At 45.2% G+C, this 27,908-nt stretch overlaps 1 protein-coding gene across 3 annotated transcripts in view; it reads right to left on the bottom strand.

The window, feature by feature from the left end:
• SPATS2 (spermatogenesis associated serine rich 2) overlaps positions 1 to 27,908 on the bottom strand; it is a 198,628-nt gene that overhangs the window by 17,550 nt on the left and 153,170 nt on the right. For all 3 annotated transcript variants that reach the window (XM_082248454.1, XM_082248453.1, XM_082248455.1), the window contains 5 exons: positions 21,860 to 22,060; positions 15,146 to 15,281; positions 5,103 to 5,161; positions 2,571 to 2,680; positions 2,062 to 2,164 (listed from right to left, as the gene is read on the bottom strand). In XM_082248454.1, coding sequence (XP_082104580.1) covers positions 2,062 to 2,164; positions 2,571 to 2,680; positions 5,103 to 5,161; positions 15,146 to 15,281; positions 21,860 to 22,060 — 609 coding nt within the window. The remainder of the gene's footprint in view (positions 1 to 2,061; positions 2,165 to 2,570; positions 2,681 to 5,102; positions 5,162 to 15,145; positions 15,282 to 21,859; positions 22,061 to 27,908) is intronic.

Below are 27,908 nucleotides of genomic sequence, written 5' to 3'. Positions count from 1 at the left end.
CACACATGTGAGGTATCGCCGCAAAAGCAGAGCGTGAGCAATAATTTAAAAAAAGAGCTACACTCAAACTCTAAACTGGTAACCCTTAAAGCGTCGCCTATGGAGATTTTTATTGACCGTAGTTTGTCACCATTCCGCGGGTGTGCACAATTTTAAACCATAACATGTTGGGTATCTATTTACTCGGCATGACTTATTTGGGCTAACTTTACGGTTTAGTTTTTTTAAATGCAGTGAAATGTGATTTTTCGTAAATTTTTCAAAAAAAAAAAATGGCGTTTGAAAGACCGCTGCGCAAATACCGCGTGACAAAAAATATTGCAATGACTGCCATTTTATTCTCCAGAGTCTTTGCTAAAAAAATATATATATATAATGTTTGGGGGTTTTAAGTAGTTTTCTAGCAAAAAAATACTGATTTAAACTTGTAAACAAAAAGTGTCAAAAATAGGCTTAGTGGTAAAGTGGTTAAACAAGGCTCAATTGGTACGAAGGGGCCCAAAGTGTGCCAAGAAAATATCCCCCACACCATTACACCATCTCTACCAGTCTAAACTGTCGATACAAGGCAGGATGGATCCATGCTTTCACATTGGCTTATGCCAAATTCTGACGCTACCATCTGAACGTCACAGCCGAGATTGAGGCTCATCAGACAAGACAACATTTTTCCAATCTTCTATTGTCATAATTTGGTGAGCCTGTGCGAATTGTAGCCTCAAATGCCTGCTCTTAGTTGACAAAAGTGGCACCTGGTGTGGCCTTCTGCTGCTGTAGCCAAACTGCTTCAAGGTTCGATGTGTTGTGCGTTCAGATTATGCATACAATGGTTGTAACAAGTGGTTATTTGAGTTACTATTGCCTATCATCTCGACCCAGTTTGCCCATTCCCCTCTGACCTCAACAGGGTATTTTTGTCCACACAATTTCAACTTGCTGGATATTTTCTCTTTTCTGGACCTTTCTCTGTAAACCCTAGAGATGGCTGTGCGTGAAATATTGCAGTAGATCAGCAGTTTTTGAAATACTCAGACAAGCCGTTTTGCACCAACAGCCATGCCACGTTCAAAGTCACATAAATTCTCTTTCTTCCCCATTCCGATGCTCGGTTTGAACTTCAGCAAGTCATCTTCACCATGTCTAGATGACCAAAAGCATTAGGTTGCAGCCACGTGATTAGCTGATTTCAGTCATTTGTGTTGCGGAGCAATTGAACAGGTATACCTAATAAAGTGGCTGGTGAGTGTATATTGAAGAAAAGAAAATGCACTACTCTCTCACTTGCTGTACAAGAAACTAAGGGGTCTACTAACTACATTTGTACAAAATTATCTCACATGGCTTCGTAGTTTAATTCCTAAGAACACTGTTGGACAATAACTGGAATTCTCAGAACAAGGGTCATTAAAATGGAAATTACCATTTGTTGAAGTCACCCTAAAAATACTATCTGGAATGCTATCTGAAAAGTTCTATTGGCAGGCCACCTTGATGATCCTGACAGATCTGACAGACAGGATTAACCTGAGAGGATGTGGTTATAGCTGGATATGTCCATGATTAAAACCAGCCGGTGACCTAAAAATGATCAGTATCTTAAGATTTGATTGTAATCCAGTGGGGCCATCTGTTGAATGACAATGGTAGTAATGGCAGGGTTAAGATATTTAAATTTATCTGTATATCTTTTTCAGTAACCATTCCTCTCCATTGGTAACATTTTGCATTTTCATTTGTAACATCACTGCTTTAAATGTATAGTAGCTACTTTATATTTTATTTGATCTTTATGTTTTCAGCACAGTTATGGTTATTGGGCATTAACCTTAATATAAGAGATGCAGCAAGATTGGCTTGATTCAGACATAGAAAAATGTGGTAACCACTTATTACATTGATCACCAAGGGAATAAGTGAGGTTGTATTTCCGCCATAACGCTCCTACACCCAGAGAGCGATCAACATTCTCCCAGATTAGGAAAACGGGCAATAAATAGGTGGCTTCTCTATTGATTCTTTAAAAACTTTAAGGCACAGTACACACATTTAGCGGACACAAACCTTGTCCAAAAGACTCTAAACTCTTCTTCAGGGGTTCCAAGTCAGCTGTGAAGCGTGCAGCACGCCCCAGGTCCTCATCATACTTCCGCTCACTGACGAAATGCTAAAAGACAAAGCGATACTAAGTGATGCCACAGGTTAATAAAGAAGAAAATGTTTACTGGCAGTTATCAAAATGTACATGTTGAAATGTCAGAAGAAAATTGCAATAACAAAACAGGAGAGAGTAAGGCCTACAAATTAATATAACTATCATAACAAACCTTTTGTTATAACACAGAAGTAGCTGGAGGGGAAAAATCAGCTGCACAGAACATAAAACTACCTGAAATTCATTCGACCTACTCCAGTTGCTACTTTGATTACAAAGCTTGGAAAATGAGTGTTATTTTAGTAAGCAGCTCATTTACATCCACAGAAGCACCATGACTTCCTAACAATGGAAGTAGTAACAATTGTTGGACATTTTGCATTTACACGTAATCCTATTCAAAATTGGGAAGGCCAACCTTAATATCAGCACGGAGCTCTGCCAGCTGCTCTTCAGACATGCGCACAGCCACATCTGTGAGTCTCTTCAGCTCCTCTGCCTTCTTCTGTCGGCTGTGCAGAATATCCACTGTGAAGACATACACAGAAGACATTAACAATGGCACAAATGCCAAATCTGCCTGGATGTAAATTGACAAGTATCTGAAGGTTATTTAAGGCATTGCATAATGTCATTCCTTAATTCACCAGTGTATTTAGTTTTTTTTTTTTATACAGTGGGAAAGAGAAAAATTCACTTCCTGGGATATCCGTACAAAAAACAGGGCGTATAGTCATTAAGAGAGTAATTCCACTTTTGTTGAGAAAGAAATGTTCCCCTCTGGGTGATCTATATACATAGCAAGGATTTTAACTAGCTTTGTCACAGATTCCTACCTTTTGTTATTCTAAAGAAATAGCTGTTTGTTTGTCCACGTGCAGAGTAAATCTGTATGGGAGTGGTTTTATAATTATCAATCAGTTGCTGCACTTGCAGGGCTGTAATGAGGAAAGTTGCACGGTCTGCATCCCTTTAGATGTGATTTCTCTTTGAGAGTACCTCACCAAAAATGACATTTTTGTTGCAGGGGATGCTCAAAATCTGACTTGTAATGTAGTGCAGACTTCTTGAAAAATAAGTAAGCCAATCACACAAGGAGTAAATGTCATTAAAGACAGTTGGCAGTAATAGGCAGCAAATGCATACATACCAACTATGTACAGAATGCCTCCATGTAGCCATATTGCATTGCATTTTACAAAAAGTTAGAGATGCAGATTGAAAAAGGAAAGGTAATTTTTAATAACATTCAATTACAATATGACGTGTATCCCAATTGTATATGCCATTTTGGATTAGTCAATTGTTTTATTTCCCACAAAAGTGGAATTACAGGGCTTGGACAACAATTGTGAAAGGTTTTAATAAACCTTCCTCATGTTACATATAAGGTTTATTCATCTGTGTTCCCATTGGAGAGATTTCTGACATTTGCCTCTATATCAAAAACAAAATAAAAAGGGATGGCTGGAGTTGGGTTTTCAATTGATTTTTTTATAGCATTAGACCTTGTTTGTCAATATTAGGCAATTGTTTCGGCCCACAGAAACACACCAGAATATTTCCTTAGATCTTCCATACTACACTGGGAACAGGACAGGCTGTTGTAGACTATGCAATTATCTGAATCTTGTTCCCATCTCATATATAGTGCTAAATGAGGTATATTATGGCTAATTACAGTAGATCGTTACTCAAAAAGCAGAACTTTTGCTTGTTTGCCTCCTACCCCCTTCTCTTTAGCATTTAGCACTAATTTTCTTTGGGGATAGAGATCGGGAACATCGTTTTGACAGGTACCCGCTCCCCTCTACCTCTTCACCCACAGCCTTCTGGGCCACGTCACAGGTCCCAGAAGCCTGCGGGACAGTTCACAAAGTGCAGCACAGCTTGCGCAGAGTTAAGCTACGAGGCTTCACAACCGGTTTTCCTTTTTTTGTGTGTGGGGGGGGGGGGGGTGTAAGACAGTACATCCACTTCTGCTGTAATTTGAATGAGTTTTTTTTATTAATACTTTATTAAGGAAGGCATGTAAATCAAATACAGTATAATGAAGAGACAAGCATGCCTTAACTGCTGGAAATTTTATCCCAGGCTTTTACCTAGTTAGGTACCATCTGACATAGACATTTAAAGCTGAACTACAACCTTACCATCGGTTTTCTATGCTTGTACAGATTCCTGCACTGAACTGAAACCGCTCACTCTTATTTCACTGCACGTTATGAGCATTTCACAAAGTGCATTCGAAGCTAATGAAGTACAGAGGCCTAGTGATAACATTGGGTCTAAAATAATATAACTAATGAAAACAAAGTTTTCATTTATAATTGTAATTAGCATATTGATGGGAGAGAGAATGCATCAGGTAATTCAAACTACAAGTAGATTAAACTTCAGCTTTAACACACTGTATGAGGCTCTACATGACTCTCTCACTGTGGGCCCCAGGTATAAAAGAATCTGATAGCTAGAAGGTTCCATGTACATCTTTGTGCTCTAATGCGCTGCATGCAACATCTTTTAATAATACATATTCATACAAGTTTAAACTGTGAGATAGGGTACACACAACACTGCGCATGATGCCCATGCTATGATATGAAGAGAAGCCCAAGGGCACTGATGTAAAGGTGGGGGATCTGTGATGTGATCGTTTTCCCACAAGACAGCTGAGCTGCAAGCTGCCGATGGGTACTGTGATGTGATCTGAGCCATAGCAGAAGCATGAAATTCAGACCTGCACTGGACGAAAACATTTTTCTGACCTTATCTCCATAGATTTAAAATTCAATACCCTGATGTACATTAACATTAACATCATTTTTAGAGACCATCGTTGGAAGCACACAAGCTTCAAATTAGTGCATGTAAAATTATAAAACATACAGATGGTTTTAATCACACAATCACTTTTAAAGCCATAAAAGCGCAATTCATTATTACTTACTTGCTTCAGCTTTCACTTTGTCCATTTCTGCTAAAAGTGCCACTTCTCTGTCCATGAGGCTAAAAAAAAAAAAAAAATTCCACATTTGAGAGAAATAAACAAAAGTGCCAGCAGGTGGCAACATTTCGAAGCCTATAGTTAGTTGGAAAGGTACTTCACTAGTAAATTCAAATTTCTACAGATAATACAATATGTACAAGTCTGCATTTATTTTGTTTAGGGAAAAGATATATACAATTCTGAATTACAATATTTGATATTTGCCTATTCCCTGTTATCAAGTGGGGCCCTCTACTCCTTTTACAATTATTTACCACATATATGTCATTTTCTTTGTAGAAAAATAGCCTGTTTACAGAGATCAATAGCTAAAGCTCCGACCTTGTACACACATAAATGGGTTACAGGAGTACGTCAGTTTTTATGTCCGTACCAGATTTTCACTCACTTCCTGCCCCTACTCCACAGAAAAAAAAGGAGATGTACAAAAAAAAAAAAAAGAAAACATTGTCAGAATAACTCAGTCTACTAAAAATTGGATTTTTGTCTTACCGTAAAAAATCCTTTTCTCTGATGTTCATTGACGGACATAGCTCCAGAATCTTCTTAACCATTGTGTTATGCTGCCCCTACAGGAGTAGGACACTAGGCAGGAAAAAGGTTTACCACGCCAATGGGGCAGTCCCAGGGGATATACTTCCACACTCTGCTATAGGCATTCAGTTTTGTTGCAAGCAGTGTCAGAAAAAACAACTCAATAGAGGGGTGGGTGCTGTGTCCGTCAATGAACATCAGAGAAATTTTACTGGATTTTACGGTAGGACAAAAATCCAATTTTCTCTTTCGTTCATTTGTGGACACAGCTCCAGAATCTTCTTAACCATTGGGACATCCAAAGCAATGTTAAACAGGAGCGGTGGGAAAAAAATTCCCAAAAGGCTAAACCTAGCCAACCAGGTAACATGGAGCTCAACAAGGAACAACTGGAGCTCACCTTCCGGCCAAAAAGCAGCATCTGCAGATGCCAGTACATCCACTTATAAAATTTTGTGAAAGTGTGCACAGACAACCAGGTGGCCGCCTTGCAAACCTGTATCACTAACGCCTGATGGCCGAAAACACTAAGCGCCCACATAGAAACCCTTAAACAGGGAACGGAGGAACCTGACCCTTGATGAAATAGGCCTGCCCCACCGTCTGTCTGTCTTGTCCATCTGGAAATAGTCATGACAGACGTGACCAACCCTTTGCTAGGTCCATCCCTAAGGACAAAACAATGAGGCTGATTTTCTAAACGACTCGGTTGCCAAAAAGGTACACCCCGAGCTCCCGGACCCACATCCAGAGAAAGCAAGGCAAACCCCCTAGGACGTTTAGACTTAGGACACAGGAAAGGCAACACGATGTCTTCATTCAGATGGAAACCAGAAACAACCTTAGGAAGGAAAGACTAACAAGAGTGAAGCACCACTTTATCTCTGTGAGCCACCAGGTAAGGTGAATGACAAGACAACGCCGCCAGCTCTGACACCCTGCGTGCAAAAGTAATAGCCACCAAGAAGGCTACCTTCTGGGACAACGTAAGCAGAGGAAGCTCACAAATATTTTTGAAAGGCGGTTACTGGAAAACCAACCGTACCAAATTGAGATCCCACGGAGGAAACGGAGACCGTATTAGGGGAGCCAATTGGCGAACCCCTGAATAAAGGTGCGAACCGAAGAATGCATAGTTAAAAGGATGGTAAAAAGACCACCACGGTTGAAAACCTGGCCCTTGATGGTACCAAAGGCCGGGCGCTGCTCAACACCTCGTTGGAGGAATGCCAAAATCCGAGCCGCCGAAAGGGAACGTGGATGACCCCCAAGAGACTCACACCACGCAATGTACATCTTCTAGGTGCGCTGGTAAATCTTCCTAGAGGTAGAATTTCTAGCCTTTAACAGTGTGGGAATCACTTATTCAGACAACCCCCTATCCTTCAGCACCTGGCTTTCAACAGCCAAGCCGTTAAAGCCAGCGACTCTAAAGCAGGATGGAAGATTGGCCCTTGGGCCAATGAATCTTCTCTGAGAAGAAGTCTCCAAGGGGCATCGGCGACCGGCTGTACCAGATCAGTGTACCAAAACCAGCGAGGCCATTCTGGAGCCACTAAGATTACCGGACATTAGCCCGCTCTCTGCTGAAAACAGGTCACAGGAGTGCAAAACAAATTTAACTCCTGTGATGCATAGGAGAAGTACAGCCAAAAAGGCTTTGGCTATATTTCTCCTTTAAAACAGTAAAAGGTAATTCTCATTTGCAAACAAAGGTCACAGTACTATTTGCCTTAAATGACTGAGCAATCCCATAGATGGCATGCATGTAATATTACAGTGTAGGTCCTCAAAGCATTCATAAAATTCTTACTAAAGATATATGTCATAGCAAAAACCTTTGAGGTCAATCTAATTGGTGGTTTAAAGTTCTTAGCTCAAGAATCTGTTAGTTAACGTGGTCATAAACCCTTACATATACCCAGTGAAGTGACTGGCCTCAGGCGATACACAAAGATGAAACAAATTCTCCTACACACATTATATTACCAAAAGTATTGGGACACTCCATTTACACGCACAAGAACTTCAATGGCATCCCAGTCTTTGCCTGTAGGGTTCGATATTAAATCGGCCCACCCTTTGCAGCTAGAACAGCTTCAACTCTTCTGGGAATACTGTCCACAAGGTTTAGGAGTGTGTCTATGAGAATGTTTGACTATTCACCCAGAAGCGCATTTGTGAGGTCAGGCCCTGATGTTGGACGAGAAGGCCTGGCTCTGAGAACACCTTTGGGATAAATTATAGTGGAGACAATCGGGTTGAGTTCCTCCACTCCAAACTCCCTCAACTATGTCTTTATGAACCTTGCTTTGTGCACTGGTGTGCAGTAATGTTGGAACAGGAAGGGGCCATCCCCAAACTGTTCCCACAAAGTTGGGAGCATGAAATTGTGCGAAATGTCTTGGTATGCTGAGTTCCCTTCACCAGAACTAAGGGGCAAAGCCCAACCCCTAGGAAACAAACCCACACCATAATCCCCCCCTCCACCAAATGATTTGGATTAGTGCACAAAACAAGGTCCATAAAGACATGGATGAGGGGGGTTTGGGGTGGAGGAACTTGACTGGCCTGCACAGTCTTGACCTCAACCCGATAAAACACTGTGATGAATTAGAATGGAGTCTGTGAGCCAGGCCTTCTCGTCCAACATTAGTGCCTTACCACACAAATGCGCTTCTGAAACAATGGTCAAATAGTCCCAAAGACACACCCCTTAACCTTGTGGACAGCCTCATCAGAAGAGCTGAAGCTGTTATAACTGCAAAGGGTGGACCAACTCAATATTGAATCCTATGGACTAAGACTGGGATGCCATTACAGTTCAAGTGTGTGTGTAAAGGTAGGCGTCCCAATACTTTTAGTAATGCAGTGTAGGTTGTACCTGTTTATCAGAAGCCTTCTTTTCTCTATAGCCCTTCAAAGTCTAGAAGTTATGAAGCTTGTCTAAGTGGTCAGGAAAAAAAAGGGAGAGGAGAGCTGAAATAATGCAGAGCTCACTGAGAGCCAATTTGAGGGAAGGGACAGGAGCAGATCTGAGGCTGTTAATCAGCTGGAGATCCCTCCCCTGTTACCTTTTTTCTTCTGGTGTCAAGAAAACTTGTCAGAAGTGACTCATGCTGATAGCAGAGGAATGAAGCAGCAGACAGAAATTACACTTAGTGGTCTTAATTGAGGCAAATACATAGAGGGAGATGCTTTGTTCATATTTCATGTCTGAAGTTTACAACCACTTTAATCAATGGTGGAGGGCTCAGTAGCAAGTACCTAAACCTGCAGCATAGAAATAATTTGAAGGCACAGAGGTAACAGAACTATTTTAAAGGGCCAGTCCACCCAAAACAGTTATTTCAGTTTCTGTGAACAATTGAGAGTTAAACCACCAAACAAATTTTGTACAGTTTGGGGACCCTGTTGCCAAGATCTCTGTGCTCAACTTCCCGGGTCTGCCCCCTGCTATGACCATTATACGCCAGATTCCATCTCTCCATGTGATTTTATATTTTGATGTGCAACTTGAGGATTTAGAACAAGTGAACTTGTTTTGAAAATGCTAGATGTCCAACTGTCATGCTGACCTTTGAATGTCAATTCTACGAGCCGGAAGAAAGCCAGAAGTTTGGATATTTATACTATGTTTTTATATTTATGTCTTTGACACAGAATGTATTTAGGCCAGAGGACGAGCATAAAAGCCCAGGCAAATAGGAGATCAACAAGTGCAGCCTACTTTTTTTTTTTTCTATAGGTGCCTTTTAAACTGCTGGTATGAACCTATGTTTAGTATTGGGATAGATCTATTTGATCGTTTAAATTTACTGGTTTCACAAAAAAAAAAAAAACTTTAAACATTTGTTGCTTTTGTGTCCACTGTGCAGAACCCTGACAACACCCTGACTTATAAAAAATGGTCTTGAAGCTGGAGTAAAAGTCTGTCCCTACATATTTATTGAAGGAGTTTCCAGTTGGCTGAGAGCCAAAGCAGCTGAGAGGAGTTTCTTTTTCTCCACTATACGGAACCAAGCTTCCTGGTTCACACTCCCTGTGCACGCAACTCCGGGAAAGAAACGGGTTAGGTGCTGAAGCATCTGGCAACAAACAAAGCCACTGACGTCTGTATTCTGCATGCAAGTAAAAACAAATAAGCCAACACTGACATTTAACTATATCTTTCTGCTTTAGAGAAACAGTATGTAACAAGCTTATAAAGTAACAGCCAATTATACTGTTCGAAATATTCTGCGTCTTGTATGGGATAAACAATAAAAAGCTTAGCCTATGATGCAGAGGGAGCTTTCTTGACCTGGTCCTGTGCAACCTAACCTGCTTTAATTTAGCATGATGACAGCAGAGAAAAGAGTGGACACAGGTTTGAGGAGCATCGCTGAATAATGATCTGATAAACCACTAATTCCCACTCCACAAAGATAGTACATTTATATCTCTTAAAAAGTGGACTTCCTTTATTTGAAGAACTAAGCCTAAAATATAAGAGCTCCCATTTAGGCTACATTCACATATGCTGCGGCCGTGGTTCACAGCATGGGGTCCGGTGCTCCCTGAATTCGCACCTGAATGGGAACCAAAGACACACAGGACCCTTTTTAAATGCGGACTGCGGCCGCCCTGGAGCTGTGTGAACCGGCTACATTGAGAGACGGTCACACTTTGTCATGCACGGGGTGGCCGTGCCTTCAGAGAGCATGCGCCAGTGATGTCATTGGCTGCATGTAAAGTAAATATCTCCTAAACTGTGCATGTTAACCGCTTGCCGACCGCCGCAAGTAGATTTACTGCGGCGGTCAGCCCCTGCCAGGCAGAGTGACGTTAATTAACGTCACTAGCCTGGGAGGGTCTGGGGAGCGAGCGCGCGCCCGCGGAGGCGCGCTCCCGCTCCTGCGCGGTCACGGACCCCCCCGCGCATGTGACCAGCGGACCCGATGTCCGCCGGTCACTCGGCGATCGTCGGGGGAGAGAGAGAATGTCAGGCAGCTAGTGTAAACAAGCTGCCTGTCATTCTCCTCGGTGTAAAGACACTGATCACACGGATCTACTATGTAGATCCATTGATCAGTGTCCTTACAGCTCAAGCCACAGCCAATCACAGTAGAAAGCACACCCCTAGGGACACACACAGCCCCTCCCTCCCAAATAAAGTTAACCCCTTCACTACCAGTGTATTTTTACAGTAACAGTGCATATGTATAGCACTGATTACTGTAGAAATGTCACTGGTAACCCCAAAAGTGTCAAAAATGTCAGTCAAGGGTCCGATCTGTCCGCCGCAATGTCGCAGTACCGCAAAAAAAAAAAAATCGCAGATCGCCGCCATTACGCGTTAAAAAAAAACAACAAAAATGACAAAAATCTTTCCCTTGGTTAGTAAACGCGATAACTTTTGTGCAAACCAATAAAAATACGCTTTTTGCGATTTTTTTTAACAAACATAGGTAGGATAAAACAAATTGGCCGAAAATGTTAAAAAATTTTGATTTTTACATTTTTTTTTTGGGGAATTTCATATAAAAAAATTTGAAAAATATTGCTATTTTTGCAAAATTGTCGCTCTTTTTTTGTTTATAGCGCGTGATCAAAAAATCGCACAGGTGATCAAATACCACCAAAAGAAAGCTCCGTTTGTGGGAAAAAAAGGACGTCAAATTTGTTTAGGTACATCATCGCACGACCGCGCAATTGTCCGTTAAAGTCACGCAGTGCCGAATCGCAAAATACCCCCTGGTCTTTTAGCAGGAAAATCCTCCGGGGCTTAAGTGGTTAAAGGAGATTTTTACAGTACCTATAGGTAAAAGTTACAGAGGGAAGTTTACTTCCTATTTCAGCAAAGGGTATTTTAACCCTTGCTGCAGCACTTAACAGGTGAGTAAAAAGATCTGATTTATTGATACAGCGTGGGACAGCAACCTATAGATCGCAATCTACCAGTAGATTACGGGCTAGGCTTGCTGGCCCCCCATCCCAGAGCATCAGAGTGCAATGCAGAGGGACTACTTGTAAAGTTGGAGCTGTAGTAGCAAACAAAAGCCACATAAGCTGATACCTCCTCTGGAGTGCTGCCTCCGGTCCCATGCGGAATGATACCAACTGCACTCCACTTCTTATCCCGGCTAGCGGTCTCCAGAGTGGCGCCAGCAGCAGCAAAGAAGAGATCTTCAGGTCAGCGTGAAGCATTGCACTGGGCATAATAGCATAAAGCTGCTTTCACACTGATGTGCTGTGGTTTACCCACACGGCAGGTGTAGTGCAGTGTACCTACAGCTTTCCAGTGGGTTTGCTGGGCTTATTGATAAACTTCTATTATATCCAAGGGCTTGGTGCACTTCCTGAATACAGGAATTTTGGTGCGCTTTCAGAAAGTGCACCGCACCTGTAGTATATAATAGAAGTCTATGGCAAAGTGCAGCTAACCCAGGAAAGTCGCAGATGCACTGCGTTGCACCCACAGTGCAGGTAAACTGCAGCAAATCAGTGTGAAAGGAGCCTTATAGGGGGCTCAGAACAGTAAGGGTTCACTTACAATTGCAGTTGGGGGGGGGGGGGGTGGTAAAACCCCATTGTTAAGATGTGTTTTTACCACTCTTGCCCCAACTGCACTTCCTTTAGCTGCAGTGGCCAGGGGTGCACACGTCGCAGCAAGAGATATAGGCCCTGTCATGGTTGGTGGGTGTAGCGCCTGTCAAACATGACCCATGTGAATGAGGCCACTCTGCAACTGCCCTGCAATTTTGTTCAGTACAGAAAACAAGGAGTTAAAGCAGGCAGCATTGTGTTGCTCTCTCACCACCTGCTTTAACCCCTTGGACACTGCAGAAGCATACAGTTGCGGGGAGCTTGCAGAGCGGCCCCATTTACTTGAATTGGTCACGGTAGCAGCCACCAAATGCAACAGGGGGTATTTCTTTCGTATTTTTATAGTGGTGGGGAATTCCTGCTGCAGCATGTGTATACCTTTGGCTGCCGCCACAGCAGCTAAAGGTGATAGGGATTGGGGATGGTAAAGCTGTGCCTCAACTGCAGGGTTTTACCACCACCCAACTTTATGTGTGAACAAGCTTTAGGGTGCAACTGCCAAATTCAACTAAGGGCTCATTCACAAATGAAGCAGGTACTGCTGCTCCTATGAAAAGCGATCAGAGTGTGTCTGACGGTGGGAAGGAGGCAATAGGTTGCCTTCTCAATACCCGATTTAAGCCCATGATTGCCATGCAATGCACGCGATTGGGACACGGTAGTATGGCAATTAGGGGTTTAAATCAGGTGCGGAGGCGACACTGTGCCCAGTGATTTTTGACTTCTCCCATGTTGTTCAGGTAGATCTCCACCTCTAAGTTTGCTTACCCCTGATGTACAGTATATGCAGCCTGGATGCATTACAGTAATCGATTGTGAAGGTTCAACTGGGCTTTAATCCTAACCAGCTGTGCAGTGCCAACATTTTCTATATATGAAAAATGTAAGAACAGGGGAAAAAAATGAATGTGAAATAGTTAAATGTACTGTAAAAGGTTAGAGAGGGAGCCATCACCATCTTCTCCTCAAAATGATATCTGCCTGGCCATCATGTGCATTTAATGGCTTCAATATTTTCTGAGGCACTGACCTGAAACATATTGGGGGTATTGACTTTGAGCATGAAATATTTTAAAAAGTAAAGAGGTATTAGCACAGCAGCTATAAATGACAGGACAAAGCTAGATCTGTCAAAGGATTAAGTTCAGCTGAGCATGTTTGTCAGTGAGGCAGGGTTATCATGGGTCATAAAAATACTCCCTTGCACAATGCAGGACTGGCGTGGCAAGTGTGTGCCATAAAAGGTACTGAAGAAACGAAACAGCCCAAGGCCATGTTTCCTGACAGTTCACGGCATGAAACGAAACAGAGGGATACGCATTGCTGACAGCTTTGAGTTACATAAGTAAAATTTACAGCAGAATTACACTACACCAGAAGTTGTAAACATTCTAATAAAAGAGAACCACTCATACATAGCAGTAGTATCAACTGCTATATCTATCAAGATGTTATTCTTATAATGAATATGTATATACAAGGAAAAATAATTATATTCTTATAATATTTATATACAAGGAAAATTAATTATCAAAACAAAATCTGCACATAGTGGATAGAGGAAGATTCACTTCATTAGAAAGGAACTGAGCAAATGCTCTGCATTAGCCTTTATACACCAAGGCATGGTTTAGTGCATTTATATGTACAAGCAAATAATTCAATTTGTTGTAGAAGAAAGTGGTTCTAGCCTTTCAGGTCCAAGGATCATATCCCATCAGAGACAGGAGTGCAGGTAGTTTTTTTTCTTGTTTTTCCTGTTTGTGAAGGTTTGCTTTGATTTCTCTAGTTTCTTCACACCAGTCCAAAAATATATTGGTAGATAAATGGCAACCACCAAGAGCTGTTACAATACCGCATATAGGTGTGCTAGGTACACCAGACTGTGGAACCAGAAAAAAATGTCAACAATCCTAGGTACTCTGTAAATCACTGTGTAATACACATGTGTCAAACTCAAGGCCCGTGGGCTGAATCTGGCCCTTAGCCTAGGTTTACACTGAGGGCAGGTTTGGAATCGTGTGAATTTAGCTGAACTCGCGCAATTTCAAACCAGCATTGCAGTCCGACTTCGGGGGTGATTTGACAGACACTTGTGCGGGTTCCTGCATAGATTTCTATTGAAATCGCCCCCCAAAGTCGGCCAAAGTAGTGCAGAAACTACCTTTGGGAATCAGTGCGGTGCCGCAAAATCGGCGTTGCACCGATTCAGACAGTGCCATTGGCAGCAATAGGCTCCAATTTGGCATGCGATTTGACATGTGAAAGTGGGCTAAAGGTCTTTTCATGTGGCCCTCGCACCTCCGCTGCGGCACCCCCCTTTGTTTCTTTTCTCAGAAGTCAGCAGCAGAGAGGACAGAACTCCTCCTAAAGATCCTGCACCACTCTGTGCAGCCACAGCACTACCTCAGTTCCTCCTCCCTTGGTCTTCGCATTCAGCAGACTCAAGCAGCTGACTCCAGCCCACCTCTGGTCATCCTCCAGACCCTGCACTACTTCCCAGCTCCGCCTTCACCCAGCAGCATGGTAAAAGGGGCGCACTGTGATGTAAGGGAGGGTGGGGGACTCTTGACTTCCAATGTTAGGGGGGGGGGGATTTGGACATTTAGTTTTACAGATACAACTGGCCCTTTGAGGGCCACCATAATGCTGATGTGGCCCACAATGAAATAGTGTTTGACACCCCTGGTGTAACATGTCCATGATTTCTATAAATTAAAAGCCAATGCCCTTTATCAGGCCAATGAATTAATAAACTACATATATAAAATATAATCAATTCTGATGTCAAGGGTTGCTACAGTCTTGTTATTATACAAGGAAGTGAATGCCACTAGATTTAAAAAACAGCAAAAGCTTACCAGCTCTGCAGTTCTTGAAAAGCCTGCTTCATTTTCTTGATAGAGTTGTCCATTTCTTCCTTCACTACTATGCGATAACGTGCCAAGGACACAGAGCATCGCTGTAAGTCCTTAACAGATTTCTCAATGTTGGCACCTGCAAAATACAATGTCTTTAGAAACACTTGACTCTTACAGACTGGACAGCTTTGAAAAGCTTACCTAAAATATATTTTTTGTCTGATTGTGAATGGGGATTTCAGTAGAAAAAGTATGTGTAAGTTTGAAGCATTAATGTTACCATTCACAACGGGAACGGTTAAATCATTTGAGATTCTGTTCAGCCAGTTTTGTAATTTACAATCTCCAGCTACATTTCATAGCGAGAAAGGTGACGCCTTATTTTATAGGGATCACCAACTCAGCTGGGTCATCTCACTACCTACCAAGCCATTGGACAGTAATCAAAAAAAAAAAGTACACTAATGAAGATATCTGTGCCCTGTCCTTCAGTAAGCACGCTCCTCTGTTTTCAACCATAAGAACTGTATGACACAGTAGAGCGCAACTGACTGACATTTTGACCCTCCTCCTCACAGCCTGAGTTTTGCTGTGCAGAAAATTACAGAAGGTTAATACACAGGATATTCAGGTATTTATACCAGATCTGTTTTAAAACATTTTCTGATATTAAGGAATACAGCAACTGTGTTCATTTTCAAAAAATTGGATTTTTGACTTGCCGTACAATCCATTTCTCAGATGTTCATTGATGGACACAGCTCGTGATGTTCTCAACCATTGGGTTATACTGCCCCCTACAGAAGTAGGACACTAGGCAGAAAAAAAGTCTGGCTATGCCCTATGGGCAGTCCCAGGGGGTACACTCTCTCTCCCTGCTATAGGTACTCAGTTTTTTTACAAGCAGTGTCAGAAGAACAACTCCACAGAGGGGTGGGTGATGTGTCCATCAAGGATGATCAGAGAAATGGATTTTACGGTAAGTCAAAAATCCCATTTTCTCTTTTGTTCATTGATGAACACAGCTCCTGATATTCTTAACCATTGGGACGTCTCAAAGCAGTGTTAAACATGAGGGGGAGGGAACAGCAAAAAAACTCCCAAGGCTAAAACTATAGCCAACCAGGTAAACAGGAGCTCAACCAAAACAACTGGAGCCCACCTGAAAACAATACACCCACAAAGAGGACCAGGTTCTCTAAACAGCAGCCTGCAAAACTTTGCAGTCAAAGGAAGTATCTGCAGATGCCAACACATCCACTTTATAGAACTTTGTGAAAGTGTGCACGGACGACCAGGTGGCCGCCTTTAAACCTGCGTCATTGACACTTGACGGCGGAAGGCCCAGGAGGCACTGAGCGCCAGAGTAGAATGCGCCTTGACAAGGAAAGGAGGAACCTGACCCTTGATGGAATAGGCCTGAGCCATCGTCTGTCTGAACCATCTGGAAAGGGTCCGCAGAGGATGCGGACAACCCTTTCCCAGGCTTATCCGTGAGTCCAAATGGGGAGTCTGATTTCCTAAAAGACTCCATAGCTGCCAGGTACCCCCTTATTGGCTGAATCAGATACAGGATCTGAGGAGACAGATGAGGCAGGGGGTGCTTTTTGCTAGCCCGTCGCCCAAAAACCACCTCCACCCGGGACACAAAGGACTCCAGGACCGCCGCCCGTGCATCGATGGATGGTTGGGACCCGGAGGGCCCCACAGCCTCTGAGAGGGGATCAGGTAGGGTATTGTGCTCCAAATACTCCATGAGTCAATAGGGGGACCCCACATAAAAGGTGTAGTAAAAAAAAAAAAAAAAAAGAAAAAGCTAAGCGTCACCCCACTGCTCCGGCAGAACAAGTCGGTTGCCAGTAACAGAGCACCTAATCAAACCTCAGCAGAAAGGGAGAGGACCCCACCAGACTTACTACAGAAACAGGCACCTGCAGCCACCAGGATAATCTGCACTCCATGTGTGGCGATCAGGAAGTGAAAAGATCCAGGAGTCAGCAACAGGGGATGAGGAGGGGCTCCCACCGCCAAAATAGCCGCAGGGCTCCACTGTCATGGCCGCCACTATTTTCAATGGCAAACCACTGCAAAATGGCCGCCAAACTACACAAACATGGCCGACGTGCATTGAGCACACAGGCTACAGCAAAATGGCGGCTCCAACGAGGCTCCCAGGGATCCAGTAGGGATCCCTAGGCCTCAGAAAACGGGACAGGCAGGAAGGGGGGGGGCCCTAGCAGGAACCCCCACCTGGTACAGCCCCCCCCACAGCTGATCGCCCGATCCCCGGCGGTGCACCCTCCCCCCTGCCCATGTCCACCCCAAAACTCTCCAGAGGGAGAGGGGGGACAGTCACTTACCATAACAGGAACAAGGTGGGCACAGCTCCAGACAGAACTTCCTCTCCATCGAAATGGGGGGCTATCTGGAAGGTTGCATACGTCAAGTCCCAGACGTATGCAACCTCGCGAGGTGTTTAACTCGCAGGCCAGCCCCTGTCCGGTGGGGCCGTAGTGGCCGACCTAGCGCGGACCTGAGGTCTGCGCACGCGCTCGCCAGACTGGGGTGACCCCTGGATCTAGATTATCCACCCCGTCCCTCAGTCCGGCAGTTGATTTTAGGTCTCACAGGAACAAACCAGGAGAGAAAAAAATCTAATCTAAACAGAAAAAATTGCCAGGATCAGAGATCCCAGTAAGGAACTAGGTCCTGACTAGGCAGAAAAAAACCTATAGAGTACCTATAGCAGAGAAGTAATATACCCCATGGGACTGCCCATTGGCGTACGATTTTTATTTATTGTGCTATAAACAAAAAAAAGAGCGACAATTCTGGAAAAAAAAAAAACCCCAAAAACAATATTTTTCACTTTGCTATATAACATTCCCAAAAAAACAAAAAAAAAAAATACATACAATTTTTTCATTGGTTCAGGCCAATTTGTATTCTACATATTTTTGGTAAAAAAAAAAATCCCAATAAGCGTATGTCGATTGGTTTGCGCACAAGTTATCGCAAACTAGGGGAAAGATTTATGTCATTTTTACTAGTAATGGCGGCGATCTACGATTGTTAGCGGGACTGCGACATTGCGGCAGACAGATTGGACCCCTAACTGACATTGACACTTTTGGGGGGGGGGGGACCGGTGACATTACTACAGTAATCAGTACCCCCCTGGGACTGCCCACAGGCATAGCCAGACTTTTTTTCTGCCTAGTGTCCTACTCCTGTAGGGAGCAGTATAATCCAATGGTTAAGAAGATTAGGAGCTGTGTCCGTCAATTAAACACACGTTACTCTTTACATAAATTCATTTTCTTGCTGACATTTGTGCCACCTACATGTGCTTAGTCTTTACTGCTTTTAGAAAAAGACAATTCAGATTCAGCTAACCTAAGAGCTATATGCCTTATTTACTGTGACCCAATAGGTTATGACTTATAGACTGGCAGTACCTTCCTAGAGAAAAACACACACATTGTTCAGGTAGGATGTTAGAAATGGACAGGCCCAAGATCAGACAGCATGTGACCAATCTTATTTTTTTATAACTCTAATCTAAACAGACAGGCTATGCTTCCTTCTGTTGGCTTAAGCATTCCATCGACGGATCAAAATACAGATGGTACAGCATGGGCTGGCTAAATTTCAAACTGTGTGTGGCTCTCCCTGTTATACAAAAGTCGATCATTAAATCAACTTCTGTTGAATGAATGCGCTGGAAAACCTTTGTGGATTAGTGGCTGCAGCCAAGCAGCTGCAGCCGCTGAGCAGCATATTCTGACAGCAACGAGAGCCACTTTCAGAACACAATGTCCCAAGCAGGGGGAATTATTCCATCCACCCCGCTTCTGTGGATAGAAGAGTTTGCTTTTCCTTTCTGCCCACTGCACGAAAAAAAAAAAAAAAAAAAAAAGAAAAACATGTATGCCCAGCTTTACACAAAGCCTTAGCATTTCTTGGTAGTAATTTTGGCTATAATTATGGCTTCGGAAATATTTTTTTTGCTGTTTCTCAGATTTCCCTTTGTGTGACATGCGCAACACACTCCTGGGCCCTGCGCAACACACTCCTGGGCCCTGCGCAACACACTCCTGGGCCCTGCGCAACACACTCCTGGGCCCTGCGCAACACACTCCTGGGCCCTGCGCAACACACTCCTGGGCCCTGCGCAACACACTCCTGAGCCCTGCGCAATATACACTTTGTTGTACATTTCACTGCACGCTTTATGTGATATTTTATTATTATTGTTTCAACAGTTGCGGTTGTTAAGCAGTCACTATTTTATGAACTTCTCCCTTAAGGTAGCTAAAATGCACATGTAAGGGAAGAGTTTTCTTTTTTACAAAATGAGTGTGCCGAATGTTGTACATGCCTGTTAATTTCTCACTTTTGGCACAGTAATTTAAAGAAAATGGGTCACAGGAGTGCAGGACTAACTGCACTCCTGCGATTCATAGAAGTAGTATGGCCAAAAAGGCTTTGGCCATACTTCACCTTTAAATTATATTGTGTGGTACAAGGACTATGGCATGTGTATACCATGTATACAATGAGTTAATTAACCATGACCATTTATAGCACCATAGCACTGGTAGCAAGGTACTCATTGAACAGTATCTGAAGTGGAGAGCTAGAACTTTTTTCCCTTTTTTTAAATTAAAATTTGTTCCCCCTTCGAAAAGCACCAACAAGTAGCCTGCCATTGGGCCACATGGGCTGTCGTTTGTGCAGAGTAACACAGGAACAAAGGGAAGGTTGTCCTGTAATGTACTCCAATATATGGCATTTACAGGCTAGTCAAAATTATATATTTTTATAGTAATCATACAGTATAGAACATTGGCTTGATATACATTGACCCTGGAACGTACCTAAGCAATGAGAGAGAAGGGTGGGCAACAAGGCAAAACTGTGCAAAGAGGCCCAACAAAAGCAAGGGTCAATGGATCAAACTTAGAGTGCTGCTGCAAGAACCAGCCAAAAGCTGCATCCACATAAGACTGGACGTCCACCTGGTAGAACTTAGAAAAGGTATGAACAGAAGATCAGGTGGTGACCTTGCAAAGCTGAGCAGAGACTTGATGTCAGAGTGCCCAGGAAACTCCTACTGACCTGGTGGAGCGAGCGCGTATCTATGCAGGAGGTGCTTTATTTTTTAGGGTATAAGCTCAAGAGGAGTTCTCTTGCTCCCTTTGAAATCAATGATCAAACCAACAGGTCTGTGACTTGCAGAAAGGAAAAAAAGTTTTTACCCCAAAGCTAACTAGTCTTAGTACCCAAAAGGACATTGAGTCAGGAGAGAATCAACTGTGAAAAGGCTTTTGTGCACAGCAGAAGTGAGCATATCAACATGGGTGAGCACACTGTGTCAAGCCATAAAAATCAGGTGTATATGGGCCTGGTAGTAAGAAATCTTCTGCGGACTCCTCTAACATTTCTCTACATTTTACCTTAATTTCGCTCAAGGTCTGCGTCCTGTAGGAGGCCACTACCTTCTGGTAGAGAAAATAGGAGTGGAGAATGAACCTGGCACTTTTAGAACCTGGATAGTGATGGCTGTATTAAAGCCGTTGGTTGTACAAGTAATTGTGCCATTGTTGCAAAAAAAAAAAAAAGTATACTTTAGTTAGTTAGGCATATTGTAATGTGCCTGAAAAAGAGCTAGACTCAGATGCAGAGACCAGTGTTACAATAGGATTGTGTGCCAGTGCAAGGGAAACAATGTCACTGAGTGAGATGAGGGTGTTGAAGGCCTTGAGCAGAGTGAAAGTTTGCCTGAGGTTTTGTAGGGGTTCCCTTGTGTCTGGTTTCTGCCATTGTTATCAGTGAAGGCATTCCCTTGCGGGGTACTCATGGAGTAGGGTGTGGAATGGGGCAAGTGTGTGTCTGTCTGTGAAGGAATATGCAGCAATGCAGGTGATGACTGTAAATTGTGTGACCTGTGGTGTAATGCAACATCTTAACGTTCACTCAGACTAAACTTTAAATGGTGGAATTTTAAATCAATAGGTTCAAACACATTCCTCAGTTTCTTGATAGTGTTAGCGTATAAAGAAATACTAGTCAAGATACACAAACACAATAAGTGTAAAGCAACCAACACATATTCAAGTCCCATACTTGCTATGGGGCTACACTAAACACCCAACAAACAGGGTCATCCTATCCTATCTGTCCATGTTGCTGGCCTCTATAAAGCGTCCAGACTTTGCCCATCATTGTGGGCATTCCACTGAAGGGGTCGTCAGGGTTTAATAGCGATGGACCAAAACCCTGGACCAATACTACCCTGTGGCTGACTACATGCATTGTGCCAGGTGCAGGGTACGGCTCCTAAGGTCCTACAGAGGTTGCACTGATCTGGATGCATGACTTTTTTTGCTGTATTAGAAGACAATGAAAAATTGATTGAAGAACTTGAAGTAAAACTGTAAACTAGTTAAGCTAAGAGTGATTTCTCGGTATAGAAGAGGGCCCTCAGCTCTGGTCACTACCCGAAAACCGAGGACTCGTGGAGTAGGGCAGGATTATAATGGGACATCCAGGGGGGTGTGTACTCAGCAATTTTGCCAGAGTCCAATCCCCTGAAGGTATCAGCCTATAATCCAGGGTCTATGAATATCAAGCCTATGTCCTGTAGGATAAAAGGATATGTAACCCATAGAAAAATTGCATAACATCTGTTTATACCTTCTGAAATCTTACCAAGCTTTTTAGACCCTGTGGATAGGTAGGAATCATCTGTGACAGATGAAGCAAATGAGTGAGAACTTGAAACACTTCCGGAGCGGACTTTATTAGAATGCCTGTGGTCATTTGGTAGGGTTTTATGATGGGAATTTTGAGGAGGGTGGGAAGCTGTCAACTTCAGCTCTAAGTCTGGACGGCCATTGTGGAATGTGGAGCCTATAGAAAAAAAATAAACAAAACATTCTTTAGACATATTATATTGCGATATGTATAATGTACTGCAGACAATGAGGTAAGGTAAAAAGTTAACACTGTACCCATTTAAAATTTTTGTCCTTTTTTTTTCACACAAACAGAGCTTTCTTTTGGTGGTGTTTATTCAGCCCGTTATATTTTTTTTATGGTATAAATGAAAAAACACCAAACATTTTGTAAAAAAAATGCATTATTCCTTGTTTCCGTTACAAAATTTTGCAATATAGTAATTTTCGCCATAAATTGTGACCAAAATGTATACGGTTACATTTACTTAGTAAAAATAATCCAAATCAGTGTATATTATTTGGTCTTTGTGAAAGGTATAGCCTACAAGCAAAAAATGGAGAACCCATAGCTGTCCAGAATATAACAGGACATGAAGGTAGGGAGCTTGATGTCTATGGAGGCCAGGAAGCCCCCTTATGTAGAGAAGCCACCACCGTGCAAACCAATACCAACTTGAATTTGTGATCCACACGGAACCAACAAAAGACCAGTAGGTCCAGCTTGTTGAAGCAGAGCCTGAACTGCCCCAGAGCGCCTGTAAGCGATCTGGAGACAGACGCACATTGGAAGGGAAAAAACCTTACCGGAAATAACCGGATCGAAACTCGATCTTGCAACTGGACCACATGACCTCCTGAACCCAGTCAGCCTGGGATCCAGGCCAGCCGCAGGTCCTCGACCCCCTAGATGGGAGAGGAAGCACCTTCAGGCCATGTAGGCCTTGGCAGCAGTTCTGGAAAAAAACAAACTCATGTACACCAGACCAGGGTCGTCTAGAACCCACGCGGAAGTCTGGAAGGACTTCGCCACATCGACTGTCCCCGAGGGGCGAAGAAACAGTTTGCGAGCCGAAAAGAGAGGAACCCCGACTGCGATGAAGGCCCTTACCCCTGACAGCCTGTGTCAGCGCCAAACAGGCGATCCTTCTGAAAATGGAAATCTATTAAGACCTTCTTAGAAGTTTGATCCGCAGACCAACCCTCAAGTAGACTCCGGTCAACCACCGCCAAAAACGACAAGGTGTTATACAAGGGAGCCTCGACCAGCGCGGCATCTGGAACAAAATGCAGCCCCTGCGCCAGCTGGGCCAACAGCTCCCCTAGAGCAAGAGGGACATGCCCCACCTCATCCGAGGAGACAGGGTGCGAGGTAACAGACCCAGCAGGGAGGCCCACGTCAGGCCCACGCCTGCGGCGCCTGAGCCAGACCCAGACTCAGACTCCGAGACATCAGAAGAGGCAAGGGTAGGTGGAGAAACGTTTTAGCGCACCTACCACCACCCCCTGGGCCCAAATGCGTCCCGAACTGCCAAAAAGGCATAGACAGACAGTGGAGATCCAGAAGGCCCTGCGGCCTCCATGAGGGGGTCAGGTGGGAAAAAACGGAATTTTTGTAAAATCTTACCTGTAAAATTCCTTTCTCTGAGTCCTCCGACAGTCGCCGCCTCTTCATATTCGTCACATATGGGGTATTAGACTTTGCTCCGAAGGAGTAGCTAGGCAACAGAATATGTTAACAATAAAGCTTTAACATATCCCACCCTCAAGGGGTGGTCCCCTCAGTCAATACCCTCCTACTTCCTGCAACCATATCTCAGTTTTAGTGGAATAGCAGTAGAGTATACATTCAAACCCCAAAAGAGGGGCGGGGGCGGCGACTGTCGGAGGACTCAGAGAAAGGAATTTTACAGGTAAGATTTTACAAAAATTCAGTTTTCTCTTACGTCCTCCGACAGTCGCCGCCTCTTCATATTCGTCACATATGGGGACGTCCCAAAGCAGTGCAAACATGAGGGGTGGGAAACGCATCCGCGCCGAAAGGCAACGCAGTCTCCACATCAAAGAAAGGAACCTTACCAAAGGAAGGAAACCAGCTGGGCAACAGCAAAAATAAGTGCTCAACAGGAGCAACAACCCAGGAAAAGACAAAAAAACCAGGGGATACAAAAAAGCTATCCCAACAGCCAGGAGTCCCCAATAAGGGACCCTATGGAACAGCCGCACTAAGAACCTTGCGGCCAAAGGAAGCATCCGCCGATGCCTGAACATCTACTTTGTAGAATTTTGTGAAAGTGTGTACGGTCGACCAAGTCGCCGCCTTACACACCTGGGCTACAGAAGCCCCATGACGGCAGGCCCAAGACGTACTCAGTGATCTAGTAGAGTGCGCCTTCACAGGCACAGGGGGAACCTTCCCCTGCAAGGCATAGGCCTGTTCAATGGTCTGCCTGATCCATTTGGCAATGGTAGAGGCGGAAGCCGCCATGCCCTTCCGAGGACCCTCTGGAAGAACAAACAAGGAGTCAGTCTTACGAAAAGACTCAGTCGATTTAAGGTAAACCCTTATCGCCCGAACAACATCCAGAGAGTGCAATCTCACCTCCTTTGGATGTTTAGGCTTCGTGCACAACGAAGGCAAAACAATATCCTCGTTAAGATGGAATTCCGAAACTCGTTTCGGCAGAAAAGAAGGATTAGGTCGCAAGACCACCTTATCCAAATGAACAACCAGGTACGGAGACTTGCAGGACAAAGCCGCCAGTTCCGACACTCTGCGAGCCGAAGTGATCGCCACCAAAAAGGCGACCTTTTTGGACAACATAGACAACGAGATCTCCCTGATCTGTTCAAAAGGAGCACGTTGTAACACAGACAGAACTAGATTCAAGTCCCAAGGGGGCAAAGGATCCCTCCTAGGAGGAACCAGATGCCGCACACCCTGAATAAAAGTGCCAACCAAGGAGTTGGAAGCCACGGGACGTTGAAATAGAACGGCCAGCGCCGACACCTGACCCTTAATCGTAGCCAGCGCCAAACGCTGATCGACACCCGTCTGAAGGAAAGACAGCACACGGGAAACCGAGTACGTGCGGGGTGAAAACCCCCTGGACTCACACCAGGCAAAATAGGCCTTCCAAGTACGGTAATAAACCTTCCCCGAGGAAGACTTCCTCGCGTTGATCAAAGTATGAACGACCTCTGGAGAGAGACCCTTCTCCTTCAGGACCTCGGTCTCAACAGCCAGGCCGTCAAAGCCAGCGACTGTAAAGCAGGATGGTAAATCGGTCCTTGAGACAGTAGATCGTCTCGAAGAGGCAGACGCCAAGGAGCGCCGACCGCCAGATTCACGAGGTCTGCGTACCAGGACCGGCGAGGCCAGTCCGGTGCCACAAGAATCACCGTGCTGCGTTCCGAGTGCAACCTGCGAAGGAACCTGGACAGCAACTGAATCGGTGGAAACGCGTACATCAGCCTGTACTGATGCCACGGGGCCACTAACGCGTCCGACGCGTCTGCCCGAGGGTCGCGCGTCCTTGCCACGAACCTCTTCACCTTGTAGTTGAGGCGAGACGCGAACAGGTCCACATCTGGAAGACCCCACTTCGCGCACAACATCTGGAAGACAGCCGGGTGGAGAGACCATTCCCCCTGATCCAGGGTCTGGCGACTCAGATAGTCCGCCTGCCAGTTCTCCACTCCCGGAATGGGAACCGCCGTTATCGCCGGGACATGAGTCTCGGCCCAAGACAGAATGTCGGCCACTTCTCGAGCCGCTCGGGCACTCCTGGTGCCCCCTTGGTGGTTGATGTAGGCCACCGCCGTGGCATTGTCCGTCTGCACCCGAACCGGGCAGCCCTGCAGCCGGTCCGTCCAGCGATGAAGACAGAGCCTTATCGCACGCAATTCCAGAATGTTGATCGGAAGGGAAGACTCCCCCTCCGACCAGGTCCCCTGGGCGGACAGAACGCCCAGAACACCACCCCAGCCCGACAGGCTGGCATCCGTGGTGATTATCGTCCACGAGATCGGACGAAAAGACTTGCCCCCGGACACCAACGGGGACTGGAGCCACCACAGAAGGTTTTCCCTGGTGCGATGACTCAACGAGATCTGAAGATCCAGAGATTGAGGTCGCCCGTCCCACCTGGACAGGATCTCTGCTTGGAGACCCCGCGTGTGAAACTGCGCGAAAGGAATCGCCTCGAAGGCCGAGACCATCAATCCCAGACATCTCATACCCGTCCGCAGAGACGAGTGTGGAACGTCCCTGAGGGACCTGACTTCCTCCTGAAGAGTCCTGAGTTTGTCTTCCGGCAGGAAGACCTTCGCCTGCACCGAGTCCAGTATCATTCCCAGATAGGGGAGACGAACCGACGGACTCAGTGTCGACTTTGGAACATTTATCGTCCAACCGAACTCCTGCAGAGTTTGCATTGTGACAGACAGGTCCTTCTCCAGACCCTGTCTGGTCGCAGACCGAACCAGAATGTCGTCCAGATACCCCAGGACAGAAATGCCCTGGGCTCTCAATAATGCCAGAACCGGTGCAAGCACCTTGGTGAAGACCCGCGGAGCCGAGGCGAGCCCAAAGGGCAACGCCACAAACTGGTAGTGATCCTCCGCAATGGCAAATCGAAGGTACTTCTGATGACCCTCGAATATGGGGATGTGAAGGTACGCATCCTTCAAATCGATGGAGGCCATGAATTCCCCCGGAACCAGGGCAGCCACCACCGAGCGCAGGGATTCCATGCGGAACTTGCGAACTCGCACAGAGCGGTTCAGAGCTTTCAAGTCCAGAATCGGACGAACCTTGCCCTCCTTTCTGGGCACGGTGAACAGATTGGAATAAAACCCCCGAAATCTGTCCCGATGAGGCACCGGAACCACCACTCCCTGAGCCCTCAGGTCCCGCACCGCCAGGTGCAGATCCCGCAGGCGCTCTGGAGACAGTTGAAGATTTGAGGGAAAAAATCTGCTCTCCGGCCGAGAGAGAAACTCGATCTTGTAACCAGATCGAACGATTTCCAGAACCCATCTGTCCCTCACACGGGCCAACCAGGGCTGAAGAAAACCGAGCAAGCGTCCCCCCACCCCAAAACTGGGTGAGGGCGCCCCTTCAGGCCGAACTGTTATGGGCCGCAGGTCCGGATTGACCGGACTTCTGTTTCCCAGACCAGGGCTTCTTCTGAGAGCCTTGGCCCTTGAACGGTTTGCCCTTGTAGTGCGGCCGAAAGGCACGAAAGGACCCCTGAGGGGGCCGAAACTGAGCATGCTTCTTCCCAGAAGCCCCCTTAGCCTTGGGGAAATGGGGCAAGAGAGTGCTCTTACCCCCGGTAATCCCCTTAATCAACACATCCAGGGACTCCCCAAAAAGGCGAGACCCATCATAAGGCAGATTGGCTAAGGTTTTACGTGAAGATTGGTCCACCGACCAACATTTCAACCAAACCAGGCGGCGAGACAACACCGCCACGCTGTGCACACGCGCGGCCAACGGAATCAGGTCCAGGTCCGCATCACACAGATACATGACACCCTGGTGGATCTGATCCACCATATCCAGGGTCGCCGCCGAGGCCGAATCGGCCACTAGGACGCGCCTAAGCATCTGCGTCCAACTTGCGATCGCCTGGGCCGCCATGAGAGAAGCAAACAGAGCCTTAAGCATAGAACCCGTAACAGAATAAGTATGACGGGCAAGAGACTCCAGTCTCCTATCCGTGGCATCACGGAAAACAGGGGATCCCTCTGCAGGGATCGCAGTGGCTTTGTTCAAAACCGCAATAGCATGATCCACCGGCGGAGGCACACACCACCGTTCATCAGTGGCAGGCGAGAAAGGATAACGCAGCTTAAATTTACTTGGCACCGCAAAAGGCTTGCGCAAATCGCGCCATTGGTCCTTAACAGCGCGCTGAAAATCAGCATTGCAGGGAAAAACCTGCGGCGTCCTGCGTTTTCTCTGCGTCCCATAAGCCGCCAAGGCAGCTGGGGGACACACCTCGTCCTGCAAACGT

The sequence above is a fragment of the Pelophylax lessonae genome, assembly GCF_965119305.1.
Source record: "Pelophylax lessonae genome assembly, chromosome: 2".
Classification (NCBI taxonomy): Eukaryota; Metazoa; Chordata; class Amphibia; order Anura; family Ranidae; genus Pelophylax; species Pelophylax lessonae.
This window is presented reverse-complemented; position numbering and strand designations above follow the sequence as displayed.